This window comes from Vicia villosa, linkage group LG5 (genome assembly GCF_029867415.1).
Source record: "Vicia villosa cultivar HV-30 ecotype Madison, WI linkage group LG5, Vvil1.0, whole genome shotgun sequence".
Classification (NCBI taxonomy): domain Eukaryota; kingdom Viridiplantae; phylum Streptophyta; class Magnoliopsida; order Fabales; family Fabaceae; genus Vicia; species Vicia villosa.
In genome coordinates this window covers 104,536,884-104,557,544 of record NC_081184.1, presented here as the reverse complement: position 1 = coordinate 104,557,544, position 20,661 = coordinate 104,536,884, and the positions used below count along the sequence as shown (strand labels likewise).

The following is a 20,661-nucleotide window of genomic DNA, read 5'->3' as shown; positions in this document are numbered from 1 at the left end:
TCTTGGAGTGTCTCGTTTTACTGCCGCAGGTTGTCAATCATGGTTAATAGTTGTGCCATGCCTGGAGGATCATTTTCTGAAGTCATTTATGGCTTAATGAGTGTGGCCTAGGATAAATTTTACTGAGGCCCCACGGTTTTTCTGAAGTCTGAAGTCAAGTGACAATGTTCTTGCGTAAAAAACTAGATATGGTGGAGCTTGTCCTCGGAGTTGAGGAAAGCTTGGAAACTAGATGTTACTGTGATGAGCTTTGGGGATTTGAAAGAGTGAGCGATGCACTTTGTTCCAAGAGAAGTGTCTTGCTTAACCCTCTTGCGGGAACCCCTTTTATAGCCTTAGCTTGGTCCCTTAAAGCCTCATTTAAGAAGCGTCTCTGAAAATTCTATGGTTACAGACGTTTCTACGTCCTTTAATATCCAGCCATGAATGGAACATTCAAGCATCGGTTACAGCCGACTTGTCCGTAACAGCCGGACGTTACGTCTGAGTTATACTTCTGATTTTCCATATGCCTCTAGTACGCGTCCTAACTCTTAGCATCACAGCTTGTAACCCCGCCAACTAGGTACTAGGTTACCACCTGGGTGTAGTCCTCGGCTGGATCGTATACCCTACCTCTAACCATAACACATCTCAGGTCGCGTCCTCATAAACATCTCGAGTATGGAACACTATATAAGGATCTCATAACATAATTAGAAGACAATCATTCACATTGAAGATGTTAGAGTGCTAGGTTTACTAGAGTCCTTGTTAATTTATGTACACCACACTATGTTTTAGTAACTTGGCATAATTGTAGGTTTGTCTAGTTGAGTTATAAATTCAACATCATTCATATTGTATTTGTATTAGGAAAACTATTATCGATTGTATTTTATTTTGACTTCATTATACTCTAAATTTATTATTTTATATATGTCATTTTCATTTTCATCATATCGGGTGTATGGTTTAATTTATACAAAATTGAAAATAATAGTATAGTTATAATATATCGTCAAATTCATCACATCATCTCTAAATAAAAGTCAAGAATTATTGTCTGGTTTAGTTTCGGAGATGCATTTCCGAATTATGTATGGTAAGCATATAGAGATGCATAGTAAGGAATGCATGGAGTGTATATTGAATTGTTTCGGAGATGCATATTCAAAATAAACCTTGAAAAAAGTATGGGGCTCAACTCAAATGTTCATGATTTTGGTGGGATGCAAGATGCGTTCGAAGATACATCTCTAAAATCAGATGAGCATCATTAAATTTTTCATTTTTTCACCATTTACAATGACATTAGTAATTCCCCCTCTTAATCTATACAAAAAACCGTTTACAACTTTGTATTTCCTTTGTCTCTTATTATAAGACATTTACAAATTTCGCAAATATTTTAAAACTAATTCTAAAAATGGGTCTATATAAAATGTCACTTAAACATATTTTTCCAGCATAATAATTAAAAAAATTTACAATTATCAATTGTAAATTTAATAGGAATTGTTTTGTAAGGAAATTACTATTACTACATTTAAATTAAAAACAAGTCTGATATTAAAAATAAAAAAATTATAAAAACTAAGTCTTGTAATAAAAGTGGTAGTAATTTCTCTTTGGTAAGGGAGGTAGTAATTTCTAAGCAGACTAAACTTCAATTTCTGGCTCATAATAATTTATTGCATAATTTGCCAAAACTGAATTTAAACAAAGAAGAAATCCGGTTTCATTAAATCAAAAGCAAATTTAACTAACTTGTTTGTAATATTATTATTCCAAAAATTCCTTTCACTTATTTTAAGAGAAGTAAAATGTAAGAACCCTCTACAAAATATACCATCAATGAGAGTTTTAAAAACTATTATATGAAGTCAACAAAAATTAAATGAACTATACGTTAGTTAATTTTGTTTATTAAGTCGTCCAATGGAAGTAATAATAGATGCAAGGCCATAATCTGCATTTTTGGAAAAACATCAACAGCAGCTCTAAAATTGGTTTCAAGTAGGCGGAGAATAACACCCAGCCACACTATATCTAACTTTGATTCAGGTGTTTTTTTATGTACATTCTAACAAGTCAGCAGAAAATCATCTATCAGATTGCTAGGTTATCCTAACGCCTATCTTAGCTACTGTTCATATTGGGGCCGGGGAAAGAAAATATACTAGACTCGATCAGGAGCACCGAAGCAAAAACGGAATGAACAACATATTGATGGAACACTATTGCTATAATTTTCAGAAGACTTAAATCCATAATTGAAAATTTACATTAAAGGATTTGAATCCCCCTTAATGCTGAGGTAAATGAGGTCTCTTTTCCAGCATATCATAATGAAGAACAACATTATCCTGCAACAAGGTTGTACATTTAGGCCAACAATATGACTTTGAAACAAGATAAAATAGAAAAAACATCACGGAAATGGCTTATTCACGAAAACTAACCTTGCGGACTGTTTCAAATGAACTTGGATCAAAACAGTGATAAGTTCCTCTCTCGTATGTGTTTGTTTTCACCAGCGGCTCCATGTTGGGTGCTCTTGTAAACCACAATCGATACTCTTTGTGGTAAAACCAGCCTCTGTTGTTACTGAGCAATAACCCTTTGTTAGAAATAAGTGAACTAAGAAAAATAATTCAGATAATCAAGATTTTGGGAATAGTGTCAAAATAACTGATTAAGTGGTTAAGAAAGACTTTAATGAGTTGATTATGTATGAACTAGGAGTATGTTTGGTTCCCATTTGGAAAACTGAAAAATCATTTTGATCCAAGATAAAAGAGTTCCTTTTGGTTATAAACAGAGGTACACTTATAGCTGCAAATCAAACTGCCTTTAATTAGCCACTTATCGAGTTGACTGTTCCCAAATTTTAATAATCCCAAATCATTCAAAAATCAAAAGAAACAACCAAAATAGGATCGATTGAAGAAAACGACATACAGCTCAATTGCAGCACATAATTGTGCTTTGTCTTTGGGCATACTGCAGAAAAGAAAATTTTATATTAAATACAATACCAAACAAACCAATACAAAAAAAGCAAGATTCAGATTTTAAAAAGCACCTGTAAAATATGTAAAACAATGTTTCCACTGAAAACTTTGAAAAATAACCTAGCTGCAACATGCATTAGACAATTAGCCCGGAGAAATGGTTTAACAATAGGGAAATAAAATTATAAAACAATATAAAAACTCACGTGTAGAGCAGGTGGTTGTTCGGCATAATAACACTGTGGCACATTAAACTCTGGATCGCCCTTAGCCGATTCTTCTGCCCATGGAGACTTAAAAGTCTTATGAAGATTTTCTGATGAATTAAGATTTAAGCCAAGTGTAGTGAGATCAATTCCAAGAGCTAGAGATGCCAAGTCAAGATCGTTCATCCTGATTACACTTAACAGGCCAAGCAAACCATATGGATCTGGTGATTGTGCAGCTTGCATAGACATCATGCCCTGATCCCTAAAAGACTGATTTAGAGATGGCATTTGAAGACGAAACTGGGATTGATTCTTTTGCTGTTGATATTGTTGAATGAGTTGGTCGTATGATGAACCCATACCAGAAACTGTATTTGAAGAATTTAAAGGCCTCAATCCAATGCCAGGAGGTCCATTTGTCTTAAAAAAATGCAGAGTGATTTGAATGTCAGAAATACATGCTCCAGAAGGAATTACATTATTTTAGTTTAAGCAGGCACTTATGAAAAACAAGCTGAAATGGAGAAGGGAGATTTCATAATTAAAAAAAAACAAGTTCCCCCATTCGTCGTAGAAAAATTGCGAACCTGTGACTGATAGGCAGAACGTGAAGACGGAAAAATATCTGATCCATGTTGATGGAGAAGATCCTGGTTATTTGCCGATGAGAACGAGCCACTGCCACTGCTGACTGAAGGATTATGCTGTTGCGGTTGGGGACGATGGGATGAATATGTTCCCCCCAAGCTGAAACCAGCAGACCTCCCCATCTGCTGATTGAAAGTATGAAAAGTTGAGAAATGAGAGCTTCAGACCTATCAATATTATATATATGTGGATCTCTATATAGCATGAGTTTTCGATTTTTTATAACATGTTACTCACAGAGAAATGCTGAGATTGCATCATTGGCATAGCATTGTCATGAAGTTGTTCTTTCTGGTGCATATCCATATCATAATCTGCACTAACACCTGTACACATAATATGGTCAGAAACATCTCTGGGAGTAAATTGAGCAACTTTCATTCAAGTGACAAAGTTGTCATTTACACCATAACAATCAAAGATTCATCAGTACAAACCTAAGTAATTAGTTGCTTGGCAACATTTAGTGACATTAAGGCATCTTCATTAAATTTATAATATACAGTACATATGCTTTACACACAACCAGGAGCATATGCCTATAATAACATATCAAGAGCATATGACTATAATAACCTATCAAGAGCAACATGAGAATCAAACAAAGAGTAATAAAGCCAAGCATTGAAGCTCCAAAAGACCTTCCAAAATATTAGAGTATGTAATAGGCTTAGGCTCAAGACTGACACATGTCAGCTTGAGCATTGATAAAACCTGCTATTGCAGGTCAACTAATCTGTGCTATATATAAAGCAGACAGTTGCAGCAAGTTGTAACTAAATAATTTCAGAAATCAAAAGTTATTTAGATCCAAAATGTATTTGCTATCTCTACCTATCAATTCTATTACAAAAGAGAGCATAAAGTTCATTCTACGATTGATTTCTCAAAAACGTAACTTTTAAACTTCAAAACTGAAGATGGTTATACGATATAACCAGGATCATATGCTTATAATAATCTATCAAGAGCATATGCCTATTATAACCTATCAAGAGCAACATGAGAATAAAACTGAGAGTAATAAAGCCAAGCATTGAAGGTCCAAAAGAAAGCATAAAGTTCATTCTATGATTGATTTCTAAGAAAATAAACTTTTAAACTTCAAAACTGAAGATGGTTTCTAAGAAAATAAACTTTTAAACTTCAAAACTGAAGATGGATATACGATATATTTGCATAATAGATCCACCAATATTGCAACAAAAAAATGAACGATAAAGTCACATGTCTTAGTCAAACAACAGTACACCTTTGAATCCTGGTAATGCAGGGAAATCTTCATTTTGAATGCTAAATTCATGGTTTTGTTGACCAATAGGACTAACACCAAGACCCTGATTCCGTAAAGAACCTGCAATTTTGTGTTTGTATCATTATTGTAGAAGTAATCAAAAGCATCAAATATAAAATATAATTGCATTTGCATACCCAACTGTCCTTGAGATCCTCCAGCAGAACCAGGACGACTTGTCAGTTGAGGGAAATCATTGAGGTCAAAAGGTGAACTATCATTGGAATTTACATCATTCAACATCCTCATAGTGTTCAAGTTATTTACTGCGTGAACATGGCTTTGGGAAAGCGGGCCTCCAGCACTAGGATAAGAATTCCCTGACATTGAAAGCACCTGCGGAGATCCTGAATAAAGATGTTGTCACCGCAAAGTAGCATAGTATTATAATTATTATAAATAAACTCAACATGTGATAGGAACCAAGGAAAAGTAGAATTTTCTGAGAGATGAAAAAAAGAAGGAAAAGGACGATTAATGCTTTGGTAGTGTTTATTGATTTACAAGGATAGAACCCAAAGAGAGTCCTCCTTCCAAGGATCTTCCTTTACTAAAAAAAAGTTAAGGCTTGAGTTTCAAAAGAATAAAAACATAATGAATAATCATCTACTCTCCTCCCACTATATAATCTAACCACCCAACTAGTAATGCAATTAACTATTCTTAACCAACTTCAACTACTTTGTGTAATTTCTGTTTCCTTATGTTCTTCTATAATGAGACTGATCATCCACGTGTCTCAAATTCTAGGTTAGCAATAGCATGCTACAGCGGAGTAGAGTGGTTTAAAGTAGAGGCTGAAAACTGCAGCCTGTTGCTCGCAGATAGGCCTCAGCAGTGGAGTGCCTTGACCCCAGTTTCCTCCACAGCAACTTTTGACCAGCATGTGGGGTTACTGGTTTCTGAGAAGCCTGTTCTCTTTTCATTCGTATACGATGATGGTCTATTAGCTCAATAGTATACAATAGCTGAAATGTTGAATCGTCTGCAGCATACAGAACTTTCCATTTTCATTTTTACCACCCAACATGACCTTGCTGGAATAATTAAGGCACACTGTTTCTGCTTTGAAGTTAGGCTAGCAAATTGTTTTCGACCTATGTGTTTAATAATTAAAATGGTCTCATCAGCCAATGGATGAGCTTATATAGTAACAACAACAATCAAGTTTTTCCCACTAAGTGGGGCCGGCTATATGGATCAAACTACGTCAGAATGTTCTATCAAAAATCATGCCTTTATCCAACATATATAGTTTATATAAATTTTATGTTAATAGAAAAAAAAGACATGTATGGTAATAAGATAAAACACGATTTTTTTGACAGCATGGTAACTGACAGAGACAGAAAAACTTTTAATCCACATATAATATTGCAAATAAATAATTTGATAAATGACAATATTAGGATCAGAAAATCAGGACAAAGAGTGCACTTTTAATGGGAGTGAAGTGAACAAAAATAGATATCGAATATGGATCTATAGGATAAAGAAAGCAAACATAATTCAAGACTGACTACATAAATTTTGTTGTCCCATCACCATTGTAACTTGTAAATGACTACTAAAAGTAATCAAACCACTTGTCAGCCAATGCTTGCAAGCAATCACTATAAAAACACATGCAACATACTGAAAATTGTTACAGACTAACAAAGCAATAAGGAATATAGCAGTAAAACAGTTATGAAAATATGAGGAAAAGAGGCTTTATTGATGGAAAATGGAAACAAGTACAGAGAATAGAAAAGTGTAAATCCCAGAATGGGCCCAGAGCTACGCTCCTATAGGATACTATGAGATCCTATTCATTCCTCCCAGATCTAGCTACAATCCAGAGATGATTATTCTCTCTGCTGACTGCTCCTTATATTGTGGAAACGTACTGCTCCCCTCTTTCATGCCACCTCATGATTGCTAACTAACTCAGCCCCCAATTCCCTTTTTGCCCCTTCTAGAATATACTTTCCAAACTTTGGGACCACTAGAGGCATAGTGAATTAATTGTTCTGGTAACTGTGAATTATTATTGTTTCTATCAATACTCCTCTCTTCGACTACAACCTTGTCCTCAAGGTTGAATTGTGGAAATTGACTTTTGAGCATGATATAATCCTCCCAAGTAGCTTCCTCTACTGTCTTCCCCTTCCAATGGATAAGTAACTGTTTAACCTCTTCACCTTGCTTCTGTACCTTCCTCACAGCCAGCACAGTTTCAGGTTCAAACACCTCTTCCTGCTCTCCTGCCATAAGGTCTGGCAGCTCTTCATTCTCATGGTACTGTCCCACAGCTTTTTTCAATAGTGATACATGAAACACCGGATGAACTCTGGAACTTGTTGGCAATCTCAATTTGTAGGCGACAGCTCCAATTCTCTCCGTAATAGGGTAAGGGCCATAGTATCTAGCAGCCAGCTTAGCATTAATTCTAGTAACTACAGAATTTTGCCTATGTGCTCTCAACTTAACAAAGACCCATTCTCCTACTTCAAAGCTCCTATCACTTCTCTTCTTATCAGCCTGAGCCTTCATTCTATCCTGTGCTCTGTGCAAATGACTTCTCAGTTGTCTGATTGCCTCATCCCTTTCTATTAAGTCCCTCTGCACTGCCTCAACCCTTGTCTCTCCTTGAACCCATCTACCCATCACAGGAGGAGGTCTACCATAGACTAGTTCAAAAGGGGTGTACTCTGTAGTAGTGTGAAATGAAGTATTGAACCAGTATTCAGCCCAATGTAGCCATGACATCCAAGTCTTGGGCTGATCGGAGATGAAGCATCTAAGGTACGTCTCTAAACACCGGTTAACTACCTCTGTCTGGCCATCGGACTCCGGGTGATAGGCCGAGCTCATCTTGAGCTGAGTTCCCTGGGCCTTAAACAATTCTCTCCAAAAATTGCTCATGAAGATAGGATCTCTATCACTCACAATAGATATAGGTATGCCATGCAACCTGACTACTTCCTTGCTAAAAATCTCAGCCAAACTTCTAGCAGTATATGGATGCTTAAGAGGAATAAAGTGACAATATTTAGACAACCTGTCCACTACTACGAAAATAGCTTCATACCCCTTGGATTTCGGCAAGCCGGTGATGAAATCCATAGAAATGTCTTCCCAAATGCGTTCAGGTATTGGCAGAGGTTGTAACAAACCCCCTGGAGAAGAAGCTAAGTATTTTTGCCTTTGGCAAACATCACAACTTCTTACAAATTCCTGCACTACTCCCTTCATTCCCACCCAATATACATTTGCTGCCAGCCTTCTATATGTCTTATAAAACCCCGAATGTCCTCCTTGTGGAGTGCTATGGAACTCTTTCAATAGCGTAGGAATCATGGCTGAATGTCTTGAAAGGACTAGTCTACCGTCATACATTAAAACTCCATGTTTGTAGACATATCCAGGTTTGGAAACCGGATCTTGTGACAGTTCAGCTATTATCTTCTGTAATTCCTCATCATTCTGCACCTCCTCCTTCATTAATTGTGCCTGATCCCACTGCATAAAGGATGTGATACTCCTCAACTCCATTCCCTCGTGCATTCTAGACAAGGCGTCAGCTCCTCTATTTAATTTACCTTGCTTATAGACAACCTCAAAGTCATAACCCAGTAGTTTTGCAGCCCAGTTTTGCTGCTCTGCAGTGGATATTCTCTGCTGCAACAGTTGCTTCAGGCTCTTTTGGTCGGTAGAGACAATGAATTTCCGACCAAGGAGGTAAGGTCTCCAATGTTGTATAGCCAACCCCAATGCCATAAGTTCTTTCTCATATGCAGACTTGGACAGATTTCTTACTCCCAACACCTTACTAAAGTAAGCTATCGGCCGTTTGTCCTGCATTAGAATTGCCCCTATACCACTACCCGAGGCATCACACTCGATTACAAATGGCTTACTAAAATCAGGTAGAGCCAGGACAGGTGCTGTAGTTAGCTTCACCTTCAACTCTTCAAAAGCTCTTTGAGTTTCATCTCCCCACTTAAACCCGTCTTTCTTTGTCAACTCTGTTAACGGCTTAGCTATCCTGCCATAGTGTTTAATAAATTTTCTGTAATATCCCGTCAGCCCTAAGAAGCCTCTAACTCCCTTGACATTCTTAGGTGTAGGCCATTGGGTCACACTGACTACCTTATTAGGATCCACAGCGACTCCCTCTTGGGATATGACATGCCCCAAATAATCGATGGATTTATGAGCAAAGAGACACTTCTTCTTGTTGGCTACTAACCCATTGTCATCTAATACTTGCAACACCATTTGTAAATGTTGCAAATGGGTCTCCCAATTAGTACTGTATACTAAGATATCGTCGAAGAAAACCAACACATATTTCCTAAGCATGGGTTTAAACACTTCATTCATGAGGCTTTGGAATGTGGAGGGTGCATTCATAAGGCCAAATGGCATCACGAGGAACTCGTAGTGTCCCTCATGAGTACGGAAAGCGGTCTTGTGTACATCTCCTTCTTTGACCCTCACTTGATGATAACCAGATTTTAAATCCAGTTTAGAAAAAAACCTAGCACCATGCAACTCATCTAACAACTCTTCTATAACAGGTATTGGGAATTTATCAGGGATGGTTACCTTATTTAGGGCCCTGTAGTCTATGCACATGCGCCACGAACTATCCTTCTTCTTCACCAATATTACCGGACTGGAGAAAGAGCTTGTGCTGTTCCTGATTACTCCGATAGCCAACATCTCTTTGATTTGTTTCTCAATTTCATCTTTGTGATGATGAGGATATCTATAGGGCCTTACATTCACCGGACTTGTTCCTTCTACTAAATTAATGGCATGTTCCTTCTCTCTGATTGGAGGTAGCCCCTTAGGCTCTTCGAACACCGAAGCAAAATTGTGTAATAACTGACCCACCCTCTCTTTCTGTTGTTGAGATAAATGCCCCTCTTGTGCTCCACTCCCCTGCTTCTCTATACTCCCTAACTTCCTTTCTCTCCACTGCTTAGGCTTTTCTAATATACTTTGCAAAGCCACCATGGACTCATTGGTGCTCCCTAAGCCTTGTAATGTAACCCACTCCTTATTACTCCAAAAACTCATGAGTTGCTTCTTCCAATTCATAATCATATCTCCAAGAGTATTCAGCCACTCTATTCCCAATACGACATCGATTCCACCTAACTCAAACAGATGCATATCTGCTTGAATCCCAAATCCTCCAATCTTCAATTCCACCTCCCTGCAAACTCCTTGAGTCATAGTTTGAAACCCATCACCCAACTTGATTCGCATTTGTGAGCTTTTCTCCATTGGCCAGTCCATCTTGCATACCAACTTCTGAGAAATGAAGTTATGCGTAGCTCCGCTGTCTACCAACACAAGCACCGGAACTCCTTTGATCTCACCTTGGAATCGTATAACTTGAGGGGTGTGATTAGCCATCTGATCCAAATGCATCAAACTCATCTCTCCCATCTCATCGTCCTCCGCCTCATTCACTTCGATCGCCAAAACTTGACCCTCTATCTCCTCCGTATCGCTGTCATCAACAAGAAGGATTCGGAGGTGTTTATCGGGGCATTGGTGTGTAGGAGAGAAAGGCCCCTTACATTTGAAGCAAAGACCCTTCTGTTTTCTATCCATCAATTCCTGATAGGATAAATGTTGAAATCCCCTATCACGAGGCCCATTCCTTCTCTTATCTCCATGGGCTGTTCTTTCCTCTCTAAGCCCAACAGGATTACTTTTAGAACCCCCATTCACCCCACCTTCTCTATTTTTCACTAAAACCCAATCTGAATTCCCTCGACCCGCTCCATGAGTTCCGGGTCGGTGTGACCCGTTTCCAGATCTGGTCCCCCTACTACTAGATGACCCATTTTCTCCATAGATCTCCTTCTCAACTGCACGAGTCACCTGTAACAACCTCGCGCGACTCATTTCCCCCATAGCTACGAAGCTGCGAACTCTACCTCTAATCTCCGCCTTCAACCCGTGAAGAAAATACCCCAAAAATTGCTTGTCAGGCAATTTCGGAATCTGAGCCATAAGATACTCAAACTCGGTGATGTATTCTTCCACCGTTCCACTCTGTTTCAGCCCTGTTAATTGCTCATATACGTCACCGTTGCCGTGACCACCATATCTGGCCAACAGTGATTCCTTCAACTTCTCCCACGACAAACCTTCTTCTTCTCCGACTAGAGAATTGAAGAAATGAATCGTAGCTCCCTCCATACACAACTGAGCTAGACTCACCTTCAACTCCGGTAGTGTCCCCTGAACACTGAAATACACTTCAGCCCGTGAAATCCACCCTGCGGGATCTTCGCCGTTGAAAGACGGTAGCTCCACCTTCTTGATGGATTGACGGAACTCTGTCAATGCATCCCCACTGAGATTGTGAAGCACGGATCCGGAGGAGTTCCCCTTCCCTGATGACCGTCCTCCTTTGTTAATCACACTATCTGCTTCTTCCATCATCGTCTTGCCTAGACACCGTTCAAACATGGCCATGAGACTCTCATGGCTAGTCTTCACCGCATTCTGGACGTCTAACAACGTCGACTTCACCTCCGACATCTCGCCTTCTAACGCCGCTACCTTCGCTTCCATCTTAACAAACTCCGAGTAGTTAGCCTTCTTTGGGGGCATTCACTGGTTCCGGGAATGATATCCGGTAGGTCGGACCAGTTTGTTACAGACTAACAAAGCAATAAGGAATATAGCAGTAAAACAGTTATGAAAATATGAGGAAAAGAGGCTTTATTGATGGAAAATGGAAACAAGTACAGAGAATAGAAAAGTGTAAATCCCAGAATGGGCCCAGAGCTACGCTCCTATAGGATACTATGAGATCCTATTCATTCCTCCCAGATCTAGCTACAATCCAGAGATGATTATTCTCTCTGCTGACTGCTCCTTATATTGTGGAAACGTACTGCTCCCCTCTTTCATGCCACCTCATGATTGCTAACTAACTCAGCCCCCAATTCCCTTTTTGCCCCTTCTAGAATATACTTTCCAAACTTTGGGACCACTAGAGGCATAGTGAATTAATTGTTCTGGTAACTGTGAATTATTATTGTTTCTATCAAAAATAACAAGACAAGAAAATGTCATGCTCGAAAAGAATTGTAGTGGTACACATTTCACAGTGAAAAATAATTTTATAAGAAAGGAAATTACTTGTACAAAGTTGGCAACAAAATAATGTATGAACCTTTGAAAAGAAGTTGATACTAAATATGAAGACAACATTGACATGGTCAGAATGATCACAATAAAATTACTCTCGCACCAATTTCAGTGTTTCTGTGACTATAAAAATGCATACCTTGTGGAAGGACGCTACTCATCAACCGATTTTGTCCTTGCATGCCTAAACCACCAGATCCACTGTTTGCACTCAAGTTTAGACGAGAAGCAAGACCAGGAACAGACAATCCTCCAGTCCTTCCAATATTCCCCCCGCCAACCATGTTTCCTAAAGAACTGGTGATTCGGGGATCTACACTTCCTGAAATTGGGGATACTCCTAATCCTGGAACAGCACTTCGATTACCAATAGATGCAGGAAACCCAGGAATAGAACCACCAAATTCATTTGTGCTACTACTAAATCCAGGGTTTCCTACAACACTTGTACCTCCTCTATTGGTGACTCCTGAATGTCCATAGGAACTTCCATGAGATAGCTGCAAAATACAATTGATAAAGGTGAAAAGCGAAAACCTAGTAAATAACATAACAGTAATAAAATGACAGAAAGAAGAGGTGAAAGTATTATTAAATTTTCAGTTATTAGTTATTACTCTCGATCTGTCTTAGAAAACACACATGACACCAACACAAACCTGTGATAATGCAATAGGGAGATTGTTGGATGCAAATCTTCCACTAGAAAGACTTCCTGCTTGTTGTTGAACACCCCCAGACGGAACATTATTTAGTGTGGAGTTTCTTGGTGGGAGAGTACCAGGCATGTTTGGAACATTAAAGCTCCCATGAATATTATGCATCCCTTGAATAGCACCTGTAACAGGAACTTGGCAATTATATTAACTAAATAGAAGAAAAAAATGAAATAAACCAGCAAATGCTCCCCACCAGTATGATGAAAAATTGGGGAGGCTGCACCAGACTGACTAGAGAAAGATGTGGCATAAGACCGTCCAGCACCGTCTGGAAGATTTGAAGCAGATCCGTTCACAGAAGACTGCAAAGAAAGTTCAGTTACAATTCATATTCATAATAAACATGTTAAAAAGAAAAAACCTAGACGTGTGAATCATCATTATAGGAAATATGAAAATAATGATACAAAATAAAGGTATTAAACAAATATTATCAGTTTATTTGTGCATCCAACAAGCACGGGGCATGAAATCTGCAACAAAGACTGCAAGTTTAAATATTAACAGACTTTCCTGAGAATTTATAATTTACTAACCATGCATAGATGCAACTGCAGTATTAAACAAGCATACAAAAAGAAGCTGTCAAGAAAAGGTTGATGATAACAAAACAAAAAAAGTTCAAATATCTAGTTTAGCTGTGAAATCCCCCTGACCCAGTGATCGTCCTACTATTCTTCTCCATCCACAAAAAGTAGTATTTAAATAGATACTCCCTCCGTTTCTTTTTAAGTGTCATTTTAGCATAAAGCTCTTCAACCAAGATAGTGAACTGTTAGAATTATTTTTCCTATTATACCCTTATTTAATTTTCTCTTTCCAAATAAATTCAATCACACACTCTTTTTCCAATAACTAATTAAAAATGTGAGATGGAGTTATTAGAAAAATAAGGTATAATTGACAAATTATAACATTAAATTATAAAACGACACTTAAATAGGAACAAAAAAATTCTTCTAAAACGACACTTAAAAAGAAACGGAGGGAGTATTTTTCTTTTTAACATTTTGTAGCATATTTCAATTCTCCAGAATATACACTCAACATGAAATGTAAGAACATTATAAGTCTCCAGAATCTCATTCATCAAAATGTTGGCAGGACAATCTTATAACAAATGGCACGTTGAGACATGGTGACTGATTTTAACCAAGTGATTCTTTAAAAAAAAACTCAAAGCCACAATCTAGGTAAGCAATAAATCATTTACCAAACACAGCAATGACTAGAAATGGTAATGAGTTAACATGAATGAAATAAAAATATATAAATCCAGAATTCACAAGTCAAAATTTTAGATAGGAGACTGTATAAATCAAGAGATGGAAAAGTCAAAAGTTTTCAATAAAAATGAATCAGTATAGCAACCTGGTAGCCATGACAAAGCAATAGAGTGAAGGGAAAGATGCAAATATAATTTCATGAAGACAAATTAAAAACAAGGATGAGGAGGGAAAGCTTTTCAAGTCATGAGGAAATACATTAAGAAACCCCGACATTGCATGAATTTCAAATGGCCAAGCCAAAAATCATCCGTTGCAGAAAACAATCGTCCTTAATATTCAAGTCGTCAGAACAACCTGATGAGTGTTTCCTTGCAAATAATCAACAACCTAAATTGGACAACATACCGTGAAAGACAGTGTATTAGAGACAACACAATACAATTGTAACCTATAATCATCCATGAATACAACAAACTAAACCAAAATTTAGCAAGCAACTAACATATAGAAATTTAAGTTAAAGCCAAATCAACGATCTCTCTCTATCTCTCTATAACATTCCTCCCGTCTACAAGCGGCATCCAGGTTTTACCATTCAATCCTTTATAACTAAATACTATGTAAAACAAAGTCGATTCACTTTCATATATAATTCATGCTTAAGCATCAAATATTCAAATACCTTTAAGACAAGCCATAAAATATACTAAACACTTCAGTTACTTTTCAATATGACTGTAAAATTAGTAGTTTCACTTAGAATCAAACCAATATTGATGCTGTGGTTGTAGCATTACTCTCAACCACGTCAACTGGCAAATGTAAAATGATTTACAAATTACAACAAATGAAAAGAAAAAAAATCACACAGCATAGTGATATCACATCCAAACAGCTACAACAGCCGCAACGCTGTAGATTTTGTACAGCACAATCACAGTTAAGTGCAACACACAGCTACAATTATCTTTCGCGGAAAAATGCTACTCCAACCTCAGTTTGAAACCACATAACAAACTGAAACTACCAATGCATTTAACTCATTTTCATGGATTCAAAAAATAATTTAATATAAAAATCTTCAATCTATATTATCCGCCACAAACCCTAACTCAATGTTTAAGTTCAAGCATATCTCATATTTCTTTTCTATCATAAACAGTATATGAAAACCACATAAAAACAAATGAATGGCACTGCATTTGTAACAGAAGTTTCATTTTCACTCCACGGAATCAAATTAACATCAACATCATATACTGATATTCGAAGCGTAAAATCATGAACAAAAAAAACATGTAAATCAGTGAGATTATGAAGTGCAAAGCATAGTAGATCGAAGCAGGGACGAGTCAGAGTCAACTCGGTACCTGAGAAGAAGACTGAGTGAGAAGAGCGAGTTCGGAAGCCCTAACCAGAAAGAGAAAGCGAGAGCGATTGAGAAGCTTTGTGGAATGGAATGAATTGGGTTTTTGTTAATATAGTAAACTTCTGATTATAAAATTGTGTAGAGGGCCATCTCTATCTGCGAAACTGATTTGCCACCTCCTTTGGTTGGCAACTACACACTTTTTATTTTGGTTTTTTTGGTAAAGTGAGTATTTGTCACACCTTCATCCTATTTTGCAAATTACCATAAATTTATTTTGTTATCGAACTTCATATATCTATCTATCTATGTCTATTACTCAAAAAAGGAATATGGATCTCTTCTAATTAGGTATTTCAAATATAGATCTTTTGATATTATTATATTATTATTCATCATATTCCCAATTTGAAATATACATTATACATACAAAGTATCAAATTTATTTAATAATGCGCAAGGATTGTCAAAAACTTGTGATCGTCTAAAACCGCAAAAATCAACCCTAAAAACTGACATGCAGATGGGTGTAAATGGGTTTCGAGTTTTCATGTTCAATTTATCCAGCTTTATTTATGTTGAAATAAGGTCGGTTTTGAAAATATAACTCATCGATAATGGAACCCTTCTAATTTACTATGCATCAAATTACTAATATTATTTTAATAGTTAATTCTGATATGAGTGTAAAGGAAAGTTCGTCCTGATAATCAGTCATTAATACCTAGTCTAAATCGTGACGGGTATATTTATTCAATAAACTTTCATTTATTATTTAGTATTATAAATATATTAAAAGAGAATAATTTCTTTTTACCATTGGAAACATAATTCGTTATGTCATAACTTAAAACAACTTGTCATGTCATCATGGTATCTCATACACACCTTTCTCCTTTAGAATGAACTATTATCGTTTAAATATCTTTTAAAAAAATATCTCTTTTAATCTTGTATATCAAAAAGATTGATTGAATTAAGGGAGAAAATTGATAAGGGGATAGAAAAGTGATAGAAAATTGATATATAATGGATGGCCATGCACCAGCAAATAGCAATACTGGGTTATCATGTGGTGGCGTGGTTGTCAAAAAGAAATTAGTAGTTTTTATTTTCTCTTTTTGCTTTTACTTATCTATTTTTATTGTTTTTTCAGAACTTTATGTTTTCTTATATTGATTTTTGTGGGTGGCCATGCACCAGTAACAGTGAGTTAGGATGCGGTGGTATGATTGTAGGAAATTAGTAGTTCTTTATTTCTTGCTTTGTTTTTACTTCTCTATTTTTATGATTTAGGAATCTCTATATTACATGTGAAGCATATATTAAATTGTTCAAGATTTGTTTTATTGTTTTGCTTTTAAACTCACACCATCTGAATCAAAGAATCTCAAATCCAAACAACTTGAAATTTGAAGAAACTGATGAAGTAATTTGAATAAACTTTTATTTATAATCGTGCTGATTTGCCACCTTCTTTGGGTGCAATTTGGTTCAATCGGGTGGAATTTGTTTTGCATAATTGAGATTTTTGGACTGTCGTCACTTGTACCCAAACCTTATCCACCCCTGATAACAGGGCTGGTCCCGACTTTTTAGAGGCCCAGGGCAAATAAAAAAATGGACCCCTAACAAAATTATAAAGTTTTAATCGCCTCCAAAATGAAGAAGAATCTCGGAGACAATATCAAAAATATGAAGTCTTGGTTGTTTTTAACAATAAAAGAATTTCAATGCAGATAAGAAGTCATATGCAAACCTTTAAAGAAATCAAAATCAAAATATGATTAATTGAATTAAGAATGAGAATCTTTTAAGTGTGTTAATTGCTTTAATTTCTAAGCCTAATTGATAAAAAAGTTTATTTTTATGATCAGATAAATAATAAATCAAAGCACAACTGATAATAAATTTGATTTCATCATAAAAATTTAATAATAAATGAGCTAATTGTATAACAAACTTTTAAATATTTAATTATAATATATAAATAGTCTCTAAAATTTTCTACTAAAATAAATGAATAGAATTGGAATACATTGACAGAAAATAAATTTTACACCGTCAATTAATCACAACCGTTAATTTATTGGAAATATTTGACTTTTATTTTAATAAATAATATAATTGAGTGATTGTGATGCATTGATAGTGTAAAAAAATTTACACGGCAGAGTATAACAATTAAATTCAAAATAAATTAAAATAAAATTACAAAGGTGACAATAAATAACTATCAAAAATAAAATTTAATTTCAAATCTCATTATAAATTTTAGTTGATTATATACAAATTATTTTACAATTAAAATTTAATAAATACTAGTTATCACAAAAATTAAAATTATATCAGGAACCTAGTGAAATTTATGGAAATTCAATTACTGAGTATAAATAAGTAAGTTTATTTTTTAAGAAAGATTGAAGTATAAATATTCTTGTAAAAAAATACTAATTAAATTTGTGAGGTCTTTTTAAGAAAGATTGAAGTACTCTTGTAAAAATAATACTAATTAAATCTGTGGGGCTTTTCTAAGAAAGATTGAACATTGAAGTACTCACTAAAAAATTTGTGTGGCCACTTAGTATCGAACCAGCAACACGGAATTCCAATAAAAATGGCTTAACCGCTGGGCTAGAAGTAACCAATTGTTTTAGGTTTCGCTAATAGCATTATATTTATTATTTCAGTAATATAAATTCTTACCTACACCTCCCAAAATTGAGGCCCTCATTTTTCTGAGGCCCTGGGCTGTGGGCCTGCTTGCCCGGGCCCAGGGCCGGCCCTGCCTGATAATGTGTACATGGCATCTCTAACTAGTTGCATAATATTTTTTTTAAGTTGTTGATTTATAAGTATCAACAACTTGTTTACAAATAAATGCTGTTGTCAGGATTTGAACCCTGGACCAACAACTCCTTTAACCCAACTAGCAAGTTTCAGCTTAGCTACCCCACTCTAACTAGCTGCATAATTGATTTGTCACCCATTTTTGTAGGCAATTGAAAAAAATTACTTTATTTTTAGGCTAAATTATTTTTCACACATACTATGTATTTTGCAAATTGCAGACTTATTTAAATTATCAAATTATTTTATCAATTTATATTCACTTTTCAAAAAAGAAAATATTATTAATGACCATCAAAATATATGAATTTCTAACTCGCCACTTATAACGAGTAAGTTGGTAATTTAATTGTTTTATTTGTTAAAAAAATAGAACTCTTCCATATATAAGTGTTTTATATTTGAATTATAGTGATATTTTGATGGAAAAATTGATATTAAACACATTAATATGTTCTAACTATACAATAATAATTCTTTGGAAAGTTATACTTATTGAACATGTGACTCCATATACAAGAGGTGGTGAATTGTGTAGGTTTGAAAATAGGCATTATATGACAAATTATTTTCTAAATCAAAGTTTGAAAATATTTTTTTAAAAAATGTTTTGATATGCAACGAAAATTAAGGATGGAGAAAACAAGTGGAAAGTAAAAAAGTTAAGGGAAAAGAGATAACACTAGAGATTTATCGAGGTTCGGTTTTAAGGAAATGACATACTCATCTTGATAACTCACTTTATGTGAAATATTTAATCTTCTTATACTTGAATTTTAGGGTAATTTATATCTTGATTAATGTCATTTATTTATGTTTTATGTTACTTTAGTTAATTAAGGATAGAGCACACTAGGTGCTCTCTTTTGTCAAATTTATATGTTTTGTGCATGTGCAGAATTAGCGTCGGTGATGAATATTGTCACGATAGGAATCCTGGACACCAAGTAGCAGCCTTGATCCTGAATATTCCGGCATGAGTTTTCAACTTCAGTGCAGATGCTGACGTGGTAGAGATTTGAGAAGAAAATACGGCTAATAAGTGGGAGAGAATGAATGGATAAGAATGAAACGATACAATACAAAGGAGAAAATGAATGGATAAGAATAAAACACTACAAGACAAAACTCTGAAAAGTTGTTTTTAGTCTGCTACTAATGCTCTTGCATTGCTGCTACTGTTGCATTTTTGTCACAGTGTCATGTTGTCTCTCATGTACAATGTACTATTAAAGTACAACACAAAGGAATATGTTTTATTCTTTGAGCTTAAGTTAATGAATCATTGTAAAGGCTCAAGAACCAAATAGAGACCATATGTAGTTGAGAAACCTCTATAAATAGAGTTGGAATGCAAAGAAGAAAATGTTCTGAAATTGGGAAAATTATGCAGAAGTGAAGTAAAGGAAGACGGAGAGTCAATGGGAGGGTGACAGAATACGTCACTTGCTGACTAGCAAATTACAAGGGATTAAAGTGTCATCCTTAGGTTTATCATTTTTATCTTCTTTCTTAGGAATGTGTAGCTTAAGATCTCTCTGTGTTGTGATTATCTTACTCATTCCGAGATAAACTTGTTTTGTTGGATAAGCTGAAGTTTAATGAATTAGTAATCTTTTGTATGTTTGAATGAGTTTTCTTGATATATTTTGTTCATATGAATTTATGCCATATGTTTATTTCTTTGTCTGGTCAGCTTAGAAGTAGACAACAACTTGTTAATGTTGCGAGATATTTTGTGAATACAAGACCACATCTCACAAAGATGTTTTTGATTCATGGCAAACTCAACAAGCATACAAGCAACAAGGCACAAGCAGAAGAAATCAAAGAAAAGCAAGCATTGGTCACTCATGACAGAGCAGGTCGACCTACTATGCATATAGGTCGACTCAACACAAGCAAAATAAGAGGAACTCAGAAAAACAGCAGTCAGGTCGACCTACTCCCAATACAGGTCGACCTAAAATGAAGAAATTTACATATCATTCTGCTAGGTCGACCTACACAACAACTAGGTCGACCTAATCTGAGGAAAGGTCCCCAAAACGCATCTGAAGTGGATTCTGGTCGACCTACTTCTTTAACAGGTCGACCTAACTGGGAACAAATGACATCCAAAAGATATGTAGCTCTGTTAGGTCGACCTAAGCACCACAAGAGGTCGACCTATCTGATCA

At 35.8% G+C, this 20,661-nt stretch overlaps 1 protein-coding gene and 1 non-coding gene across 4 annotated transcripts; one reads left to right on the top strand and one right to left on the bottom strand.

Moving 5' to 3' along the window:
- Positions 1-1,933: 1,933 nt before the first annotated feature.
- LOC131601930 (probable NOT transcription complex subunit VIP2) lies at positions 1,934-15,866 on the bottom strand. Of its 3 annotated transcripts, none has more exons than XM_058873858.1 (14): positions 15,633-15,866; positions 14,518-14,649; positions 13,227-13,335; positions 12,974-13,152; positions 12,454-12,814; positions 5,285-5,494; positions 5,106-5,207; positions 4,091-4,179; positions 3,793-3,978; positions 3,203-3,625; positions 3,068-3,120; positions 2,944-2,985; positions 2,445-2,589; positions 1,934-2,348 (listed from the first exon to the last, which is right to left on the bottom strand). In XM_058873858.1, exons 2-14 carry the CDS (start codon positions 14,533-14,535, stop codon positions 2,289-2,291), a joined length of 1,977 nt encoding a protein of 658 aa, XP_058729841.1. In that variant the 5' UTR covers positions 14,536-14,649; positions 15,633-15,866; the 3' UTR covers positions 1,934-2,288. The 3 variants fall into 3 exon arrangements, with proteins under 3 accessions (XP_058729841.1, XP_058729842.1, XP_058729843.1); XM_058873859.1 differs by having other exon boundaries at positions 3,793-3,975; positions 15,633-15,865; XM_058873860.1 differs by lacking the exon at positions 14,518-14,649.
- On the top strand, positions 13,227-13,307 carry LOC131608500 (small nucleolar RNA snoR35). Its single transcript, XR_009285756.1, has one exon. It is a non-coding gene; the product is annotated as a small nucleolar RNA snoR35 (small nucleolar RNA).
- Positions 15,867-20,661: the final 4,795 nt, after the last annotated feature.